The 22,490-nt window shown below is 41.9% G+C and overlaps 1 protein-coding gene across 11 annotated transcripts in view; it reads left to right on the top strand.

Annotated features, from left to right (window-relative positions):
• The first annotated feature begins 48 nt into the window (after positions 1-48).
• ANKS1A (ankyrin repeat and sterile alpha motif domain containing 1A) overlaps positions 49-22,490 on the top strand; it is a 117,662-nt gene continuing 95,220 nt past the window's right edge. For 5 of the 11 annotated variants that reach the window (XM_081865354.1, XM_081865356.1, XM_081865359.1 and 2 more), the window contains exons 1-2: positions 50-308; positions 21,918-21,998. In XM_081865354.1, coding sequence (XP_081721480.1) covers positions 124-308; positions 21,918-21,998 — 266 coding nt within the window. In that variant the 5' untranslated portion in view covers positions 50-123. Of the gene's footprint in view, positions 309-21,917; positions 21,999-22,490 lie in introns of all 11 variants that reach the window. The other 6 variants (XM_081865355.1, XM_081865352.1, XM_081865353.1 and 3 more) reach the window with 2 other exon arrangements.

Below are 22,490 nucleotides of genomic sequence, written 5' to 3'. Positions count from 1 at the left end.
CTCGGCTCCGCCCCGGAAGGACGCGCCGGCTGGGCTGAGGCAGCGGCGGCGGCGGCGGCGGCAGCCGAAGACGGGTAGTAGTATAGAGGCGGGGGGTTTGGCTTCCCGGGCCGGGGCCGGGCCATGGGGAAAGAGCAGGAGCTGCTGGAGGCCGCCCGCACCGGGAACCTCCCCGCCGTGGAGAAGCTGCTTTCGGGCAAGCGCCTCAGCTCGGGCTTCGGCTCCGGCGGCGGCTCCGGGTCCTCGGGGGGCGGCGGCGGAGGTGGCAGCGGCAGCGGCGGGGGGCACCCGCTCTCCAGCCTCCTCAGGTAGGTGCTTCGACCTGGGGGGGGGGGCGGAGTTGCTCGGAGGGGGGGGGGGCCGAGGGAGCCCGCGCCAGGCTGCCTTGCCGTGGGGCGGCTGGGGGTGTGTCTCCTCGAGCGCCTTGAGGTGCGGTTGTCCGCGGGCAGAATCCCCGCCTTTCGGAGGCGCAGCGGCGGCCGCCCATGTGTTTTCCGAGCGCGGCGGCGGCGGCGCCTCCGGGGTTCCCTCGGGCGCAGAGAGGTCCGAAGCATCGCGCCTCTGCTAGCTCTGGCGGGTGCGCGGAGGAAAGAGGGGCTCGGCGCGGCGAGGTGCAAAGGTGGCAGGGGCGTGTTTCTGGGGCTTCCGGGTTCCCTGGAGAAAGTGGCTTTTCAGCTGCGGTTCCCTCTAGAAAGAGGCAGGGAGGCTTTTGGGCTGGGGAAGCGTCTATTGTAAACTTTTGTTTTGAGAAGCACTGGCGTCAAGACCGGAGATGGTGGCGTGAGGCTGATTTGTACTTTACACAGGTCCCGGGTGAGGGTGGGATCCAAAAAACTCAACCTCTGTTCATTAATCTCTAACTTTTCAGCCAAATCGTGCTTCCCTTTTCTGCATTTTTAGTGTGAAGTTGCTCTTTTTTACCTGTCTCAGGCATGACTTCTAATTCTAAGGCTTGGAGTCATGGTCTTCAGCTTGTGAGTGCCTGGACCTAAGATGGGTTCCACCACTGGCACCTTTTCCAGTGGTGTGCAGTTGAAGGTTTATTTTAGAGAAGGGAGTATGGGACAGACAGAAAGAAAATGAAGGAAATAGGAGTCTGCATGCAAAGGATCGGACAGATGTAAGCAATGTAAAATCAAGTAGATGTTGTGTACAGGTTAACTGTAGCTCTTAGGGCTGATGGGTACTGCTATAATTGTGTACTTTTTCTAGTTCTGCAGTATCCAAACCTTTATGGTGTTCCTGGGATGCATCCCTCCTCTGCCCTAACTTCTCACAGCTGTATGGCTGCTTTTTTAATTTCTCAGGTTTTCTTTTGTGTGTGCCCTTCCTCAAAAAGCTGGTGATGTGACTTGTAATATCTCCCTCACTGTGATTGGGACAGGAGTGTGTTAGCTTCATATATCTAAGAAGGCCATTTCTTGGCCTTTGTAGATAACAATGCAGCTATTCTCAGCTTATCTTCCTGACTCTCTCAGGTCTAATAATTGTTCCAAAGAATAGTTAGTTTGCCTGCCTGGTAGTCTGTGAGGTGACTGTGAAAAATAAGGTAAAACACTGGATCTCTATAGTATAAATTTCATACTGGAATAGTAAATCAGTACCTTTATTAGGACCAGTTTTAAAATCACAGAACTAATATACTGTCTAAGCTTTCAAGTCCACCAGAACTCTGTCTAAGACTGGAATGCAAGTAAACACTGGTTATTTGAGAGCAAAATAACACTTGAGAGACAAAATAGAGGTTGGGGGAAGATGTTGCTGGTTGTCATTGGAAGCCCCAGTCTGCAGTTTGCTACAACCATAGAGACTTTTTGCAGATCAAGTTAGTGGCCATTCTCTCCTTGAAAGTATAGAAGCCAGCATTTGCCTGAATCTGTTTGGTTGCAGGTTTACTAGAAAAGTTCAATAAAGAGAGAGTAACATGAATACAGTGGAATCTCTGTTTTTGAGCGTTTCAGAAGCTGAACGATTCAGAACCTGAACGTCAAAAACCCGGAAGTAATTGCTTACGTTTTCGAACGTTTTGGAAGTCAGACATTCTTTTGGAATGGATTACGTTCAAAAACCGAGGTTCCACTGTACCTTTATTAAGATCAGCTGGAATGACAAATCATGCAAGCTTCTGAGTTGATCATAAGTCTTCATACTGGTTGTTAAACAAAAAATGGGGGTGTAGAGAAAAGGAAAAATGTTGAACATGATGAAACCGAAGTTTGTATCAGTCTCAAAACAGAATGGAAGAGGCATTTCACATGCTTAAGTCTACCAGCTGCTGGGAAATACTCTCAGTTGGCTATTTGTCTAAAATTAATCTCCTGCTTTGCTAATGTGTTTTTCTTCAGCTCCTTACTTTATAAAAATTCTGAGTCACATGTATTGAAAGGGAGAGACCATTCTTGGTCTCAGCATGTCTTGTTGCAACCTGAGGTCTTTTTACAGATACAATCTAATATAATTAAGAATGCAGAATGACTCTGTTCTCTTAAGATTGTTACAAAGTGAGGATAGGGGTTTCTGTCATGTCTAGCAACATTTTTTCCTTCTCCTTACTTACTCCACCCTGAAAATCTCTCCCCAACTCAAAATTATACATTACTTTGTATTTAATAAAGGTAGTGTCTAACTATCATCATATAGAATTTACAAAAAAACCCTCAAGTGTTTTCTATGTTTTGCCTAAAATGTAAGCATATCTACTTTTGTTTGTGTTGAACTATAGTCGTATATGTGTATTCAACTTAATTCATTTTCAGATCTAGATTATAATGTATTACAGTTTCTCTTTGTCTTTGGTAGCTGGATTACAAACAGTGTCATCTGTAAAAATAATAACAGGATTAATAATACTAATTTAATCCCTTATTCAAACTTAACACTTTCCTACAGAGATTGTTTTTGCTGTACTTCAGGGATAGTTCCTTCATATGCCAGGTGAAATATAATTTGTGTGTGTTGCCATTTACACAAATATACAAATCACACTATTTTGTGTGATTGATCTTTATTGAAGTGGATTTCTAATCACTTATTTAGAAAATGATTTGATTCCTGAAATGACAACTGTCTGAAGACCTTAATAGATGCTTCTCCACCTATGACTTTCCTAGGTTTCCAATATCCCTAGACAGGTTTCAGATCATCTTATGGTTCAAGCTCCAGTCCTAGAAACATTTAATGTGAGTAAACAATTGGACTCATTAGGATAACTTGTATGCATTTGAAGTTAAATGCATGTTTCCTGGAGTTGGTTAGAGCCTGTGACTTGGCATGTGGGCACATCCTGTTTGGAAGCATGGTTTGAATATTTGAAAGGTCAGAATTGTTTGAAGTTGTTGGGCTGAAAATGTATCTGTTTCAGATGGAATCAGTGTAAGTTTGTATTGTGTTTGAGAGTCTGGCATAGACACTATAGATAGTGAATTAACTTGCTGAACTTCCTAATGTGGGCTTGGATGATTCTAAACAAAATAGTTCTGCTCCGTGTGACTACACAAACAGTAGGACTATTATAAACATACATGTTGTTAAACACAATATTGCTACAGTGGTACCTCAGGTTACAAACACCTCGGGTTACAAACACTTCCGGTTACAGATTCTGCTAACCCAGAACAGAAATCGTGCGGTGGTGGCGGCGGCAGGAGGTCCCATTAGCTAAAGTAGTACCTCAGGTTAAGAATGGTTTCAGGTTAAGAACGAATTAAGCTCGTAACCAGAGGTACCACTATATATGGAAGATATTAAGCAGTATCCAAAATTGGTACTGATTACTGAAAGTCAACTGCACCTATTGCTGGATGAAAGGAAGATTTTTCAAGTTGCCAGTGTGACCAGTGCTTTTAAAAGCTTTAAAGGGTTTTTTTAAAGAGAAATTTTGTGAGTTTCTTGTTCAATTTTTCATGTTTATAAAGATGTCATCATTTTCTAGTTATGCAGATGAAATATAAACCTTGTTCCACTATATAGAATGAGCACTTCAGACCTCATGGCTTTAGAGGTAAATGCATGCATGACTGCTGTGTAATTCTGCTTCGTTGTTATGCCCTGTAGCATGTGGTAGCAATGTTGGTCCCATTGCAGAGCCCCATTATGGTAGTAATTGGTTTCATATTTAATAGTTCACTGACATCTCAAGATTCTGTTCCCCTTACCCTACCCCTATTTCTTCAGGAAGTATATGAACTGCAGTGGAAGTGTTTTTGAAGCATGTTACTGTGATATAGAATGTTACTGATGAAATAAGGAACTGCAATGAAATGAGATATGAAGTGTATTTGATTGGAGAGGAGACAAAGTGGTTTAATAATAGGTAATTGAAAACTGAGGGATGGGAGTTTCAGTTACTTGGGAGCAGTGAGATGCCTTAAATACCTTCATAACATTATTGCAGGCTTCCTACGTATGCAGTTCAAAACTGGATATTTTAAAGTATAAACAGGGGGGCATAAAGGGGACTCTCGTAGGTTAAACTGAAACTTGGCAGAGTGCAGCATGTGTTAAAGAAATATAGTGACTAAAGAATGCAAATGGGATTCAAAAGATCAGCATTCTGTCCAATAGAAATATTTCAGCTTCCTTATTAGTATGGATTTGTGTAATCACAACAGCTTTCTTAGTTACTCACAAATTGTCTAGGAAATCTACATTGCTGGAAATGTTGTGGTATGCTGTCAAGGTGTGTGCCAAACTGGGTCTTTGACTTAGGTGAAATAAAGCCTAGTTTTGCCCCTGTAGTATCTCACAGGTTATCAGAGCCCTGTCACCAGCCAGCACATTTGATGCTGGAAAAAAATTAGTCACTGGTCAGGACTTGGTCTCTCACTCTGCTGAAGAAGAGATACCTGTATCCAATATTTTAGAAATATTTCAGAGGAAGTGTTTTAAGAGAGAATCTGAAATATGAGAATCATGGGAGCTCATTCTTGGCATCAGTATGCTGATGACACGCAGCTGTATTTCTTTTTCATCCAAGTTGGGTGAAGCGGTGGAAGTTCTGAACTGGTGCCCAGACAGGATAACGGGCTGGATAAGGGCCAATTAACTGAAATTCAGCCCCATTAAGGTGGATGCTTGTGGCCTGATGATTTAACCTATTCTGGATGGCATGGTACTGACCGGTGCCTGCCCCAAGATTTCTTACAGCTTTGGGGGATATTCCCATGTCCAGCTTTGTCACTAGAAAGCCCAGGTGTGCCTCCAGAATGGACTAATGTGTTGTATGTGGGACTGCTTTTGAATACTGTCTGAAAGTGGAATTAGTGAAATATATAACTGATTGTTGGGAACACCACTCGCCAGTATTTGAAAAACTGTGCAGCTTGTATTTTGTTTTCAAACACAATTCAAAGTTCATCTGCTTACCTTTACAAGCCTTACATGGCTTGGATTCAGCATCCTGAAGGAACGCCTACTTCCATACCATTTTGATTGGCCTGTGTTGAGTCCCCCCCCCCCCAAGGGGTTGGACTAGATTAGGAAAGGGCAATCTATTGATAGACCACCCAAAACCAGTTTGAAATCTAGATCATGGTAATGATTTCAGAATTTTGGCCCCGGCAATATATTGTGAATGCCAGCACCATGCATCGCCAGCATTTCACACATGGCCTCCAGTCCTCAGCTCTCTTCAGAGAGCCCTGATTTTGAAAACCAGATTTCAGGTCTAGACTAGATGACCCTCAAGGTCTCTTCCAACTCTACAATTCTGTGATTCTTGATACATTTGCTAGCATCCAAAGAGCTGCTTAAGATCATACAAACAGCGGCGGAGGAAGCTGCTCAGGTGCCTGGGACGGTGCGTCCTGGTGCGTGGCGAGGGTGGGGTGAGCAGCCCATAGAGGTGGGGCACACCGCAGGGCCTCTGGAGTCTGCCTGCCTCCTCCCACTCAGCCGCCCTACAGCTGGGGAGGCAGCGGGTGGACGGTTTGGGCAGCGTCAAGCCTCCGCACGCCCAAGCCACCATGTCTCTCCCAGGAGGCCCTGCTGTGAGTGCCGCCCAGCATTTTTTCACCCCCCTCAATGGTGACACCTGGGGTGGCCCACGCCCATCGCAACCCCCTTCCTCCGCCCCTGCATACAAAGAGCCTATACTAGCTTGATGGACATCTTGAACTTTATAGCTCTATGACATATTGAAAGTTGCCTATTTACAAAGGGGTGAGTGGGGAGTATGAATTCTTCTAATTCTTCTCATGTAACTGTAACTGAGCCAGTGAGGTGTAGTGGTTAAGAGCCAGTGTGGTGTAGTGGTTAAGAGCGGTAGTCTCCTAATCTGGGGAACCGGGTTCGCGTCTCCGCTCCTCCACATGCAGCTGCTGGGTGACCTTGGGCCAGTCACACTTCTGTGAAGTCTCTCAGCCCCACTCACCTCACAGAGTGTTTGTTGTGGGGGAGGAAGGGAAAGGAGAATGTTAGCCGCTTTGAGACTCCTTAAAGGGAGTGAAAGGCGGGATATCAAATCCAAACTCTTCTTCTTCTTCTTCTTAATTTGTACCTCTGCTTTCTGATCTAAAGAATCATGAAACTAACACATTGCTCACAGTAGGCAAGTAGTGAGTTCTGGGACCAGTAGTAGTGGATAGGGTGGGGCGATGTATCTCAGCTGCTTCTTCCTCCTCACCTTATTTCATCCTTAAGGTGGAAGGACGTGGGGAGGTAGAAGCAGTCGAGATACATTTCAGACATTATGATACATCAGTATATCACAATATTTAGCTGGTGACATATCACAGTGTTGAAAAACAGGTATCACCCAGCCCTAGTAGTGGATTTATTTTCCTCCTCCTTGCCTGGTCAAGAAGACCAGGTCCAGACTGTGGCCTGTCACATTCATTGCTCTGATGGCATGTTGGGACAGCTCCAAAGTTATCATGGCCATGAAGTCCTGAGCTACCCCACTATTATGGGCTCAGCCTTAATGTTGAAGTTCCCCCAAATCAACAACGTTTGGATCTTCAACACCATGTCTGATATCACTTCTGTCAGCTCAGGCAGAAAGACTGCTGGGCAGTGAGGTGGACTGTAAACCAGCAGCTTCCCCCATCTTTCCTAATTGCCCAACATAAGGCACAAACACTCTCAACCCGCACTCAAGCAGACAGGAAGCTGGAGAAAAAGATCTGTATAGCAACCTTTCCTGAGCTCCAGGTCTGCCCAGTGCTGAATCAAGTACCCAACTGGGCAAAGCTGATTAAGACAAATCCCACTCTGCTCATGCACCCAGGTCTTGGTGGTGGTGGTGGTAGCAGCAGCAGCAGCAGCAGCAGTAGTACCAGCAGTAAATAATAATAATAAATATTTCTTATACCCCACTCATCTGACTGGGTTATCCAAGCTACTCTGGGCAGCTTCCAACAAAATATAAAGGGATGAAACAAACACTTAAACACTTCCCCAAACAGGGCTGCCTTCAGGTCATATAATTGTTTAACTATAACAATGTTAGCCATGTCATCCTTCTCATCCACAATCAAATAATGGATGAGAGAAATTTTATTTAATGGCAGCATCTGCAGACCTGAGCACTGATAGAACAACCACAAGCCCTCTGGCTAGCTAGAGGGACCAGCACACAGCACACAGTAATTGTGTGTCATGTCTTGCTTCTCTGACATGCTCCTTCTCTCACACCATACCTCTTCTTACCCAAGGCCACTGTGCTTGGGCACTCCCAAGTTCTGTCTTAGATGTATATCAGTCTTCAGTAAACAAGGAGATCAGCTGCACTACATGTGTAACCAGATCGCAATAGGCTTTCCTAAAACGCACTGAATAAAAATGCTATTTCCCATCTGTACTGTTCTACCTTATGTAAAAATTTCTGAAACATTACAGAAGACTAGCGTCCTAGCCTTTCCCAGCCCTGCCCGTAATGTGCTAATTTTGTATGTGGAGTAAGTTTTAAATAAAAATAAAAATCCTGGGACTTAAAAATAATGCAATTCTCAATCTCTTTCATGTAATTTTGCCAATATGTAGTTCAGCCTCAAAAATATGCTTTAGAAGATGCTGACCAATATGGTAACATTTTTGCTGAATTGAACTGGAGTTATTTTAAGATAATGCAAAATCATTTCCTACTTACAGTATTATAATTTTGCAACTGTGAACACATAAACATACTTTTCAGTGAGAAAGCAGAAGTGACATGTTCTCCCTACACCAAGCCTAGAGGCATTAATTTGTTAGAGTAGGAACATGAATATAGTTTGGGGGGCGGGGAGTCAAACTTTTATATAGGAATGCTAAGTTCCTGAGACCTGTTTACTCTATTTTTGGAATGCCAATGATGCAAGCACTCAAAAACAACTGCTCACCAAATTTCTATCTACCTTTGTAGCCCCCTGTTTAAATTGTGCTCCATCATGATTTTAATCCCATTGCAATTAAGGACATGTTTTGTAAGATCACAAGCTTTGAAAGCATTTTGTAAGTGCTGCTGTGCTACATAAATTTGCAATGCTATGCTTTGGAGAAGAGGAGCTTCAGAGCCTTTGGGACTTTATTCATTAAGTTTTCCCAAACCAACATTTCACAGGTCCTATGATAGGAAGCTGCAGCCCATTTCAGACCTCTAGAGAGCTTCCATTCCTTTAGTTATACGAGAATCTGTTGGGTGGGTCTCGGAACTAGTGGGCTGGCCACACTACCATAGCAGAATTGATCAGATCCCACTTCAGCTGCTGAGTACAATAGCCAGAGCATTGCTAAAACCAATGAGAAGGGCATGAAGAGAGCACAGCCCTCCTTCCTACAGCCCACATATGACCTAGGATTAATAGCAACAAGTGGGACCTGCAACACTGTTCAGTGTAGTCAGACATGTCCCCCACTGCAATACCATCCATTCCATCTCTTCAGTCAATCAGCATTATGTGGTTACTGAGTATGCTCATTCCTCAATGGGCTGTTTTGGAGGGCAGTTCTCCATTTTGGAAGTTGACCTACCTGTGCTCAATCCTAACTGTGTTAATGTGGTTAATTTTTTAATTGATTTTTATGACTCCTCTCGCTTCCATCTCTGGGGACATTTAGACATTGCTTCTCTATGTCAACTAGAAAATGACCTATCGACAGAGTGATATGACTTTCTGAATCTTTTTAATATTCCTGTGTTGTGCTTCTCTTCCTTTGTCCTCCTTACTTTGCTGCTCTATTCCATTTCCATTCCAACACGCTTTGCAGCCCACCTCCCCTTAGTCTGAAAGCATTCTGTAGCCAACAAGTCTTTATTGGATTATTATTTTTTTTGAGGGGTATCTTTTTAATGATTCCCCCCTCTCTAAATATTTTTGTACCCTGAAACCTGAGGTTTGTCCTGAGTCTGCCAGTGCCTCCCTCTTGTACATGGGTGGGTTTTGATTATAACTTTTCAAGCACATAAATGCATTAATCTGAAATAGAGGAGATGGCGATGCCTCAATCTGGAGGCTGAATTTAACTATCATAGATAACACCCATTGACAGTCTTCTCTATTTGTCTCATCACCTTTATGGCCATCAACAAATCTTGTGGCAGTGAACTTTCTAAGCTAATTATAGTTTGTATGAAGTACTACTATATTTTTTCTATCCTGAATTGATTGCCAGTCAGTTTCATTAGGTGACCCTGAGTTTTACTACCAAGAGAGAAAAACTTCTGTATCCCCTTTCTCCACACTGTGAATAAGCCTCTTACCGTTTCTCTGCTAAATAAGCCAAAACATTCTAATCTTTCCTCATGCAGAAATGTGCCCCACCATCTTGATAAGACCTCCTAGGATGGTATTACATAATACATAGCTTGACGGTAGTAAAGAGACTATTAAGCTTGGTTCCAAAGGTCATGTTTTCAAAGGCTGCATGTACTGATATCTACATTGTTTCTTCAGTAAGATTTTATTCTGTACTCTTCAAGTACAACAGGCTCTCTATTTCCAAGGTGAGTGCAGATGCTTAACAAACCAAAAGGGCACCATACATGCCCGAGAAGGAGGTATTGGCAGATGTGGAGGAACCTTGTGGAACCTCAAGGTTTGCTGGGGGGGACCACAGAACAACCAAATCAGGGTTGGGCATGCTCAGTAGATACAAAACATTGGCTTGGGTGGTGTGTATGATTGAAAATTGAATAGAAAAGGGAGTAGATTGGAATATCCTGGGGTTTGATGACTGGAGCGCTGAGCAGGAGCACTCAGCACTGCAACATTTTGTTACAAATTCCCCCTAGACATCTTATAACAGAAATCTGGTTGGGCTTTAACTTTAACCCAGGCATGGGCTTTAACCTGTTCTTGGTGCTACTGTGGTTAAAGAAACCTATCACCCAGTTGATCTGTCTAGCATTCCACACCCTATGTAGCAAACAATACTTAACCAGGGCAGGCCTCATTTAGTTGTAAGAAATGCCATGGGTATTAGGTGTGCATGGATTTTTTTTCTTTGTGCACTGTTTTCTCTCCTCCCCTGCTCTGATGATCATGTCTGTGGCTCTCAAACTGTGAAAGTTTCACTGTGGGGAAAACTGGAAAGCTCCAAAGAACTTTAGGCAGTATAAAAATGAGTAGGCTCTTTTTTGTAATTGTAAGTGTTTAAAAGTGACTGCTACTCTTAAAAGTGTAAAAATAACTATAATTCTTCTACCAGCCTAGACTAGAGCTATTCAGATGTGGTGCAGGCTCTTTGCCAGCATTTGTTCCCCATACTCAGCTGGCTTTTAATCAGTAAATCTAAATATTTTCTGATAAAAATCATTCCCCCTTCACATGTGGATTCCCTCCTCCCTTTTCATGGTTTGCTCAGGTGGTAATTCGTCATTGTGTTATCAGGCAGCCTATGATTATCTCAAACCAGTAATTGTGTGATTGTACTTGGAAGTACTTTTTCACATAGCACACAATGGAATTTTTCACACAGCACACAAGGAAAATGTAGAATTAGTTGCTTACAGGATGTAGTGATAGCCACCAAACTGGACAGCTTTAAAAGGGGGTTACTAACTGAAGGATAATGTTGTTATAATTGAAGGTTAGGTGGCCATCTGCCATGGATGCTTTAGCTGAGATTCCTGCATTGCAAGGGTTTGCACTAGATGACCCTCAGGGTCCCTTCCAATTCTACAATTCTTTGATTCTATTAGAAGGCTACCATTGACTATTAGTCATGATGGTGGTGTTGAATATCCAGTATCAGAGGTGGTACACACGTGGGGAGAACGCCATTGCACTCAAGTCCTGCATGTGGGCTTCCCATAGGCATCTGGTTGGCCACTAGGAGGCTGGCCTGATTCTGAAGAGCTCTTCAAATATTCTTATGCCTGCAAAAGGCAGTCATGATGTCCAAACCATGACTTAACTGATGTACCAGAACTACGTCTGTATTATGATGCATCATATTTTGGCAACCCTGATTTTGGTGACATGCCTGCAATCACTGTGGCTTACAGTAACTCTGCTTTCAGGAAGTAGAGTTAAAATTGTTACCAGTAGGAATTGTCAAGACTATTTGAATGTATCAGTATCTTTAAGAAAACATTGTATTTACATAGGATTATGTAATTGGCAATTATGACTGTCAGTTACTTTTTGTGGACATTTAATTGACTGAATAATCATTTATACACACACTTACAAACCTGAAAGTGAGCAGGGGCTTCATTAAACTACTGAGGCAGTGTCTCTAATTTGAGATGAAGAACATTTTGTTCCTCTGCCATCCATGGGTATTCACTTGTGTGGGCTTAAAATTAAGGGTCAGTTTAACTTAAGGTTAACAGATTTTTTTCAAAGAATCTGGGGACACTTTTTTATTTTTGAAAAGAGGAGAAAAAATAATTAAAAAAAAAAAAAGTAATATCTTCTCTTCTGTGGTCTCCTCTGTCGCACGGCCTTCCTCTGGGCCCCGGCCTGCTCTCTTGGAGTACTAGCTGCCGTGGAGTAGGCTCAGGTTGGGCCTGGGCTCGGCCACGTGTCCTTGCCCTCCTGGTGCTCTCTTACCTCTCCTCCTCAGTGGCGGCAGCGGCATGGCAAGGTCGGGGCTCCCCTTTTTTTAAAACCTTCCTCTCTCTCTTCCTTCTCCTTCTCCTCCCCTCCTTCTCCCTGCATTGGCTTCAGGATTTTCCTGGCCCCAGAGTGCCGCTGGGCAATCGGCTGGGTAGTCAGGTGCTCTCGCTCCCAGCTCGATTTGGATCGTGTGTGTGTGTGTGTGTGTGTGTGTGTGTGTGTGTGTGCATCAGCGGTTCCCCCAGTTGACGCGCCGGGCGGTTCCCCCTCGGCAGTGGCAGCAGCAGCGGCAGTCTCAGCAGCCCGGAAACAGCTTGGTAGCACAGTTGGCTCTGGCTGGCTTCAGGAGCTGCTCGCTGATGTGGTGTCTGCCATTTTGCCTCATATGATGTGTCTTGTGCCATTGAACCAATCCCTACTAATCTACAACACTTAAAATATAAATCCAGGGACATTAAATGAAATCCGGAGACATTCCGGGGACGGATTTTGTCCAGGGACAAATTTGTAAATCCGAGGACTGTCCCTGGGAAATGGGGATGCCTGGTAACCATAATTTAAGCAAGCCCCAAATGTGAAGAGATGCCATGCCAGCAATCTCTACCAGCTTGAGTAGGGAGCATGATGCAAGCCGAGTAATACACACCAGGTTGGCCCCCTCATCCACGATCGATCCAATATTGGATGATTGGTGATAAACAAAACAGCACCAACAGGTTGGTGAAGGGAAACCTGCTCTTTACTCTAAAAATGTTGTTCTGTCCTTGGAGGCAACAGTATCTGCATCAAGTATATTGTGGATGTTTAGAATGAAGATTCTTATGAATCCTGGAATTGTATTCTAAAGGAAATGATGGTTGGTGCTAACAGAAAACACAGAGTCAAACTGGAGGGCTCAGTTGCTGCTCTTAAGGTCTTTACCAGTATGTAAAATATATCCTCTTCTCTCCCCTGCCATGGTGAAACAACCTTGATTGGCTTGTTTCTATAGCAACCGAGGCTTGAGAGGCTGGTAAAACAACTTCCTGAAAGGAGTACAATGCAGCTCCACATATTAGGTTCATAACAAGGCACTGGAAAATATGCAACTGACAGGAGGGTACTCGACCTCACACACTTCAACTATTGCCTTAAACTCCAATCCCCGTCCTCGCCCAACAGATTCCCCCACCCCATTAGCTCTGTGTAGTAAATATTTGGGATGTATTAAAAATGGATTCAATTCTTGCTAATTCAAAGTAATAGCAGGGAGCATTGTCTTGACTCTGATTTGTTGAGGTGATGATGCCAAGCTCCTTGTGATGCCTGATTGGCTCTGATCACTTTAAAGAAAATGATTGAAGCTGCTAATTGGAGGAAAAAAGTGCAAGCAGTTCATGGAAAGAATATGTGGGAGTCATTATGACGGTTTTCGCCTCAAATTTCTGTGACCAAAAATTCGACCAGGTTAGCTATTAAATATAAATTCAACCCAGAGTATGCTGTTTAATGGATTCCCAACTTAAAGGTAAAGGTAAAGGGACCCCTGACTGTTAGGTCCAGCCGTGGACGACTCTGGGGTTGTGGCGCCCATCTTGCTTTATTGGCTGAGGGAGCTGGCATAGTGGAAACCTTTCATCTCCTGCATTTTTAAACTAGCATTCTTCCAGTTGATGTTAAATAAGAATGGCTTCCTGTGTTCAGAGGTTAGTTTGGTCTAGTTATATCACTTTGTAAGTGCTTTAGAAGGAAATTGCCTTTTTTTTGTAGATAACACATTCAGCAATTTAAATTTAGATGAATGTGACAGACGGCAATTGTTTGTGTAGCTTAGGTAGAGACAACTTTAAATATTTGCTTATTCATGCACACTTTTGCGTTAATGCTGTTTGATTGTAGCATACATAGCCACCTCTATGATATGTACGGTAATCTGAGTCATTGCTTGCTCAGTTCTTAAGATGTCTATTAAGATTTTAGCATTACACCTTTCAAAAGTTTTTAGATCAGTCAATGATGCAACAGAAAACTCTGCTTAAGTCTACCTACAGTTTCAGCTGATAGTTGTTATTTGTACTAAACTGAAATAAAGAGGTATACTCCCACAAACAGTTTCATGAATCCCCCTTTTTGGCATTTTAAACAGGGTACCATTAAAAAAGGGGTGGGTGTTAAACAGTTCTCCCATTGTTCAGGTGTGAATGGGAAAGAAATGCATTCCTATTGCAAAGGCAATCAAACCAACATTCCCTATTTTGCCATGCTACCACAAATTAATTGCCCCCCCCCCCAATACACACACAGTGCTTTTTGCATCTGTCACCAGATAGACAGATTGCATTTACTGGCATCATGTTCAATGTACTATATTATTTATCATTATTAATTTAATTTCTTAAGCACATACTACCAATAATCATGAGGTGGCAGTATGAAATGCAATGGTGTAAAATTTACAAAATTAAAATGACACAACTAGCAATTATTCCAGTGGTTCTCAAACTTTTTTCTCTCAGCCACATTTTCAGATTTTTTTTTTCTTGCACCACACCAAATTTTGAATTGATGAGAAATACACAAAAATAAACAACTCCTAGCAGTGCTTGTTTTGTATCATAGAACACAGCTACAGTACTTCATAATATGATTATGGGATAGCCAGAAAGTAGGAAACAATACAGCTACATAAGACATTAATCATTCCCAAAAATATAATGATAAATGAGCCTGTTACAGATGTAACTTTATACAGTATATACAAACTCAGTGAGAAGTGTGAGCTTGCTATCTTGCACACACTCGTCATTGCTGACCCAGAAGTGGCTCTGGAATGGGACAAAGGCAGGCTGGGCTTATATGTGCTTTGCAGTAGCACACAGGGGTCAGGAACAGAACCCCTGTGCAAAATGGTCACTATTTGTACTATACTCAGTGCTTTATTCTGGTATTCAATGGTACACCAGTACCAGCACCTCTCCCTCTTCCCCCAGTACCTTGTGATAAGGTAAATGGGGGGTGGGATCAGCAAGCAAGCAACCATGGCTAAAAGCGGAAAGGATTTGAATAAATGATGCAAAAAATCTGATATACTTATTGGGGGTTCCCTAACCAATAGTACTGCATCAAAAGTGCCAGTGCCCCCTGTATCACAGTGAGTAAATTAATGTTTTAAGAAATTTAAGGCATGGCCTTCCACAACCTACCCCACGTGCTAGCTTTTTTATTTTATTTTTAATTTTTTACATAAAATACTTGGGGATAGGATAGGAACCAACATTTCATGAATCTGGGGGAAAAGGAAAACTTAACTGTGGCAAAGTTTATTAGAAGTTGTTGTCTAACTTTAAGATTGCAATGTGTCAGTGCTTAGGTACAGGGTGGAACTTGGCTGTAGACCCTAAATTTCAGAAAATGCAATAAAAATTAATACAGCCCAAGGTGGTAACTTTATTCACCCTTGCATGAATTGCCTCAATGCAAACATGATAATCCCCAAGTCTTGTTGCGTTTAAGGAGTAATCTCACTCATCTTTTGGCCTATTATGGATTGTCCCCTCTAGTGTGCTAATACCTTTTTCATTCTGTTAATGGTTTATTTTCTCTCTCTCTCTCTCTCTCTCTCTCTCTCTCTCTCTCTCCACACACACACACACACACACACACACACACACTCTGAACAAGACTAGTTTTTAAATAAGACTAGGGCTTGGCAAGTTCAATTTAAAAAGGTATTGTTTCATATTCTAATTCAGCGTGTCCAAAATGAACACCACATACAGTGCCTGTCTAAACTTTGTGTATGATTTTTTAAAAAAAAAACCCTCATTATGTTGTAGAAGCTACACGATCAAACTACTTATGTGTATCATAGTGGCATATTTTCGAGCAAGCAGCTTGTAACAACGGAAGTACTAGTGTATGGGGCAAATGTGTTTTTGCCACCAATAACGTATAATTACAGTGATATTATGTCACGGTTCGTTAAACATTTCATGTAACTTCCTGTTGCAACTCTTGAATGTCTGTCTTGAACTTGCCAACTGCCTAACTATATGAGACGTGGTACATATGAATGCAGCTGACGATATGATGGCTGCTGTATTTGTTTCTGACTCAATTTGTATAATTACTGTATTGCACTACAACTTGAATATCAGTACAATTAAATTTATAAAGGTAGTCATTTATATGTTCTTCATGGACTTGGTGGAGACCCATAACTGTGTACTGTGCCATCTCTGGACCTTTGTAGGGGTGGCACTCATGCTTCACCTTTCATAGGATTGATCTCTCCACATGTTTCCAGTAGCAGAGCAAATGCTCATGTCACAGACACAACTATTGTTTGATTTGTTCAGGTAATCAATTCAACATTATTGATTGTGCATGTAATAGTTATCATGTGCATCCAAAGTGGAACTGCTTATGCTAGAGGAACTGTGCATTACATAGGTACTGCATCAATGTACTATGTTTCTGTAAAAATATGTTTGTAATTCAAAGCATCATAATTAAGAAACTTGTGATTGCTCCTTTTTTCAAATACAGTGTACTCTAATCTCTGTGTATTAGACATTCTCAATTTCTGATGCTAGCTACATTTTGCCTATTTTACTGTATTTTTGGTTTTTATGGAAGCCGCCCAGAGTGGCTGGGGAGGCCCAGCCAGATGGGCGGGGTATAAATAAAAAATTATTATTATTATTATTATTATTATTATTATTATTATTATTATTATTGCCTTACTACACCATACAACTATCTCCATAGGAAAGGCTGTGCCTCCCCAGACTTGAGCTCCTAAGCGATATATTTTTTATGATTTAAACATTGTATTTTTAAATTTTTAGCCCGGCCTGGAACCTCATGGTGAGTAAGCACTCACATTCTGCTTGGCCAGTGCATATAGGGCATTAAAATGGCATGAATATTAATCAGGGAGCTTAAACCAAGATAGTGCAGGTTCTTACAGCTCATTTATGTATACATGATAGAATGCTTTGGAATCTTATCAATTCTGTATAAACATAGTCATAGAACAACTTCATTCCAGGGAAACTCAACCCTGGGTAAAGCACAGGAACTCCTGGAGTATCTTGCTGCTCTGAGTTTGGGGTAGTGTGGATGATGATGATGATGATGCTTTAGTCATAAAAATGACTCGCAAACACAATAACTGCAGTGTACAACAGTCACCATAGTGCTATCAGTTCTGAAGCTTTACAGAACCGTATTACCGAAAAACGGGTCTCTACCCTGAGAATTAGTCTTACAAGTACAGGCAACTCCCATTTTGTGCGAGTTTGAGGCATGTGCAACCGCTGGCGCATGCACTATTTTTGGCCCCGGAAGGGGGCGGGGCTGGCTTATACGTACCCCGCCAATGCTCTAAATGACCCAGAACACAATCCCCATGCAAATGAGTTGCCTGCATGGGCTTTGTATTGTGTGCACTGTAGACAAATTTAAAGTATTGAAAACATGCAAGTTAGTTTGCAAAACCTGTCATCAGTTGTAAACTGCATTGTAATGCTGTTACTCGTTCAGGTATATTGTTGTTGATCTTTTATGCTTAGATCCAGAGGATTGTGAGCTGACGTGTGCTTACGCAGCTGGGCTTTCCTGCCACCACCTCAGATCTACTGCAGTACCCCCCAAAAAGTATTTTCTGAGACTTGAGAGACCAAACAGGATGTGGGGTGTGGGTGGATGTACAGTTGGAGGACCTCAATGGAAATTGGACACCCCTCATCTTGTGTGAAGTGCATTCTGATTACACAAATGTCTTCTTTGGCCCATCTTGTTTTTTCTTAAGTACTGTATTTAATTCTTGTCCACATAACTATGTAAATATAACAACTCTGGAAGTTTCAATACTACAAGTAACTGTTTATATGGATTATACTATTGACGATAGCTGGTTACGAAAAATACTGCTAACTGTTGACATGCATATTTAAACAAAGCCCTATACTTCTTAGATCTTTAACTTACTACATAAACATATTTTTGAACTGCAAGCTTACAGATTCCATAGCATACTTGACATAAAGGATTCAATATAATTTGTGACAAAATTTCAAATTACATACAGCTACTTTACTGGGTTTAAAATAATAATAATCTTATGGTCTGCCATTCTCTTGTATCCTATGCTGTGGTGGCTAAAAGGAAACATAAAATATAAACAGGACAAAAACAGAATTAAAAAAGAACTGTGCCCAAACCAGGGATAAAATAAAACAGGGATGTCCAACTCCCAAGAGACTGTGATCTACTCCCAGAAAAAAAATGTGGCAGTGATCTACCCATTTTTTTAGGGGGCCAGGTCAAAGTTGTTGAGCTTTTTTTAAGGGGGGGCACCGAATTTGCAGTCTTTATTTGTTAATGGGAATGCAAAAAAACAGAGCCGGGCAACGATAACTCCATCTTCTGTGCAAATGAATGACACAGCAAGGGGGCGGGGCCAGAAATGCCTGACCAATATCCACCCGGGGGACTGACCAAGTGACCAATATCACCTGGGGATCAAGCTGTCGATCGCGGTCAACTGGTTGGACTTCCCTGAAATAAAGAACCAATTCCTATCAAGCTGCATAATTTTTTATTTGACCATGAAACACTGTTGGAAAGGTTGGGAAGATTACAGTAGGGGTCATCAATGTGGTGTCCTCCAGATGATTTGGGCTACAGCTCCTATCAGCCTCGGCTAACATGGACAGTGGTCAGGGATAATGGAAGTTGTAGTCATTATGTTGTCTGTTATTCATATACTGGTGAAGAAGAGCCCCAGATTTCTGGACTGTTTCTGCCAGCACTTTGCATGTTGAGGTTAAAAGCCATGGTGAACCTAGTAGAATCCCCTAGGATATCATAAACAAATGGCCGTGGCATCATGCACACATGGCCCAGTACCACGTTCTGTAGCACATCCTCTGGGAAGGTCCATACAGAGCTCCCAGCACCAATACAAGGTGTGCTGCTTTGGGGAGTACTCTCCACGTTCAGCCACTTAGGAATGCAACCTTGTCAGGGCCTTGTCTTCATATTAAGTGTCTCCCAAATAGCCCAGCTACAGCAGCCTCCTGATAGACAACTGCTTTTACAAGGGGGTACTGGGTCTGGTGTTAAGCTCTGTGCCTCTCCTCATTCCCCTTGTGTCAGCTGCCTCTGCTCACGGCTTGATGGTGTGCTTATGCACAATGTAGTGGCTGTGTTTCTGCATCTGAAATTTGTCCTGCACTCAAGTGTTTCCTGAAAATGCAGGTGTCTAATTGCTCTCTTCCAATGTGATGTTGAGTTATTGGCACTATTTTATGTTTGCCTTTTAATCAATTGCATATCCTCTTCGTTGCTACTACTTCCTATTCACTATGCTTTTTCAAATATAAATTATATATATTTTCAGTCTGTTTCAAAAGCAGACTGAATTTGGAGCATATTCTTTTGACAGCCCATCCTAGGACTGTATCCTTGTCCTCTGTAGTGATCTGATTTTTTCCCCTGTTCTTGCATTCATGGAGGCAGCATACTCTGAGAAAGGTGGCTTTACTGATATTGACTTTGAAGAGTACAGTATTTTTACAGGAAAGAAAATTATCCAGACATACCACTTATTCCATTGCCAGGAGGGATGTAAACTTCACTGCTGTATAGGATCAAATTGCTTGGCTATATTCTGGTAAGGGGGAGAGATTGCTGAGAGCTGCTATAATTAAATTGGTTTTAGGATAAAATAAATGCACGCCTTCAAAACATGCTTGATTATTTTTGCAGCATTTTACTTTGTTTCTCTCTTCCTTAGAGCTATTCTTTGTAGCATGATGTGCACAAATCTGTCCTTTCTTTTACCTTCTATTTATATTTACGCTTTGGGTCAAATAGCTTATCTTTGTATGTTTCCATTATCTATGACCAATAGGAAAATGAGTCCCCCTACTCTAATATAATGGCTTGTAAATGTGTAGAACTACCAGTCAAATACAAGGCGTTTTTATTTCTAAGTGGCTTTTGTTGAGTCGCTTCTACCTACTTAGTATCTAGGGAACCAGGATGCATTGGGATGGGAATTGTAGCTCATTTCTTGTTGTAAAAGGGAGGTGTTCTCCTGCTTTCCTAGAATAGGCTTTTTTTCTTATCTGCATGGAAAGCAAGCCTCACAGAAGCACTGTGAAGTAGCTGCTAGGGATGTCATCTGAAGATGATTGTTGCTTTGCACCACTGTAGTAGAGCTTGCACAGAGGGAGTGTAACCAGGAGTATCTTATGATATAGAGGTGTGTTCCCTTGATGGCATACTTCAGGCTTGTGGAAAGAGCCCCCTCCCCTCTCCCACTGCCACAGATTAAATACCCAGTTTAGATTAATTGCATACTGTGTTTGTTTTGTGCTCCTTATTTCCAGAGTGCATTTTTTTTTTTTTTTTTAAAAATCCAATTTATATGGAGAGGACACTCCCTCCCCCGCTTTGGCAGATCTGCCTCCTACTCGGCTTGTGTTGGCAACTAATTACCTCCTTTGTTTCAAAATTCCTTGGCATCAATGTTACGTTTGAAGTGCTAAATAAATCTTGAGTTATCAAAAGCCTCTTTTCTGCTAGAAAAATGAGAGCATAATATTAGAGCATTACACATACCAAATGTTTCCTGTTCAAGACTAGAATATTAAGTGATGCTTAGGCAACAGTTCAAATTGTGTGTGACAGTGTAATTGGCAGTGAAGCTTCATTAAATGGTTACACAGTTTGAGTAATATCTGAATTAGCTTTATAATTAGGAACTGTAGGTGCTTGTCATGTCACGTTGCCTTAAGTGTGTTGACTATCTTTAGACTACTAGAAAATATGTTACTATTTTCCCCTATTAGCTCTGGCAATAAAATGAGCTTCTTAAAGAGGTCCTTTATGCCTCCCTTCATTTTTAAGAAATAGCTCAGGCTAGACCATGGCATATTTTGGATTCTGCTCTTTACTCTTTTCTTTCTACTCTTTATTTTCTTTTAAAGAAAGTATTGGTGCTTTCGCTGGCAAACACATTTATAGCCAGGAAACTGGGTGCACACTCTGTAGCATTAAAAACCTCTGAAATTTAGGTTCAGTTTCCTTTAGGTTTCCTTCCAGGTGCTGCGGCGATAGATAAATGAGATTAGACAAGTATAGAGGGTGCTGATCTCCTGAAAACAGGATTCAGTTAACAAACCCTGTCCTATATCTAAATCAAGATGCTTGATGGTCATGGTCCTTAATTCAAGAAGTTAGAAGAAAACATAATATTGTTTCAGCTTTATTCTTACAACTATATTCCTATGGTATTCAGCCAGCCAGCATGTTTAGGTGGGTAGAAATGTACCTAATATCTCTCACAGTGAACTTGTAATTTCATATTCTTCGAGAGAAACTAAGTAATATACAAAATTTCATTATTGGATGGCTACAAATCTGTGGAATGATCTGCAGTCCAGTCTGCTAGCTAGATCAGCCTAGATAGGTACAAAACAGTTATTTTCTTCAGAAAATATTTTGTGAGTATTGTAAGCGAGCATTTGATGTGGGGTTAGGAAGATGTTCATGAAACCTGATTCCAAACTGTTTGGGGCATTAAAGGGCAAATCAGCACTTTGAACTGGGCCTAGAAATGTATGGGACCCAATGCAACCAGTACAATTGGGGGGGGGGCGCCATGCGAGATCTTGCCTCCCAAAAGCATTTGCACAGCATCCCAAAACATGTGTTTTTGGGTGTGGTGAGCATGGCCCTGAAAAAGTGTGTCTTTTCGGCTCCATGACCTTGCACGGGTCACATGACTCGCCCTGGAGCATCCTGCTTTTGGGACTCAGCATGTTGGAGGGTATGCCATTTTATGGTAAAATCTGCAGAAACCTTGCTTCAGTCTGGCTTTTCCTTTCTTTTTTGCTTAACTTGATGTGTCTTATGTCTTTATGCTGTATTTTTATTTTACAGCATATGGAGAGGACCAAATGTGAACTGTGTTGACAATACCGGATATACTCCATTGCACCATGCTGCTTTGAATGGTCACAAGTAAGCTACCCATCTGTGAAATAACAATTTGGGTAATTTGGTAGTTTAAAAGTTAAACCCTATGGCAATGTATGTACCATTTCCCTATTGATCCATGTGAACTCCACCATATTTAGCAGATAATAGATCACCAAAGTTACACCTGCTTCGATACAGCAGTGAGCTGTACTATATTGCTGAGTTTATCACCACTGAGGCCTGAGTGGGGTTTACAGTAATTCTCAATATCAAAATGAGGGGTGGAGGAATTCACACAGGATTGGTCTGCTGAACCTCAACAAGATTGAATCAGTGGCTACTCATATCTCACATTGACTTCATCCGCTAAATGCCAGCCCATATTTCAACTCCTAAGATGCTCTGGCTTTAATTCTGAGAGTATGAAAGAGAGGGCAAGTCACAACTCTAAGGCAGCTCTAAGGAAATTTGATTCATACCTTCATACTATTGCTTCTCGTGTTCCAGATTAAATACCAAAGTAGGGTTTTTTCA

Source organism: Podarcis erhardii (genome assembly GCF_964252035.2).
Source record: "Podarcis erhardii genome assembly, chromosome: 6".
NCBI lineage: Eukaryota > Metazoa > Chordata > Lepidosauria > Squamata > Lacertidae > Podarcis > Podarcis erhardii.
This window is presented reverse-complemented; position numbering and strand designations above follow the sequence as displayed.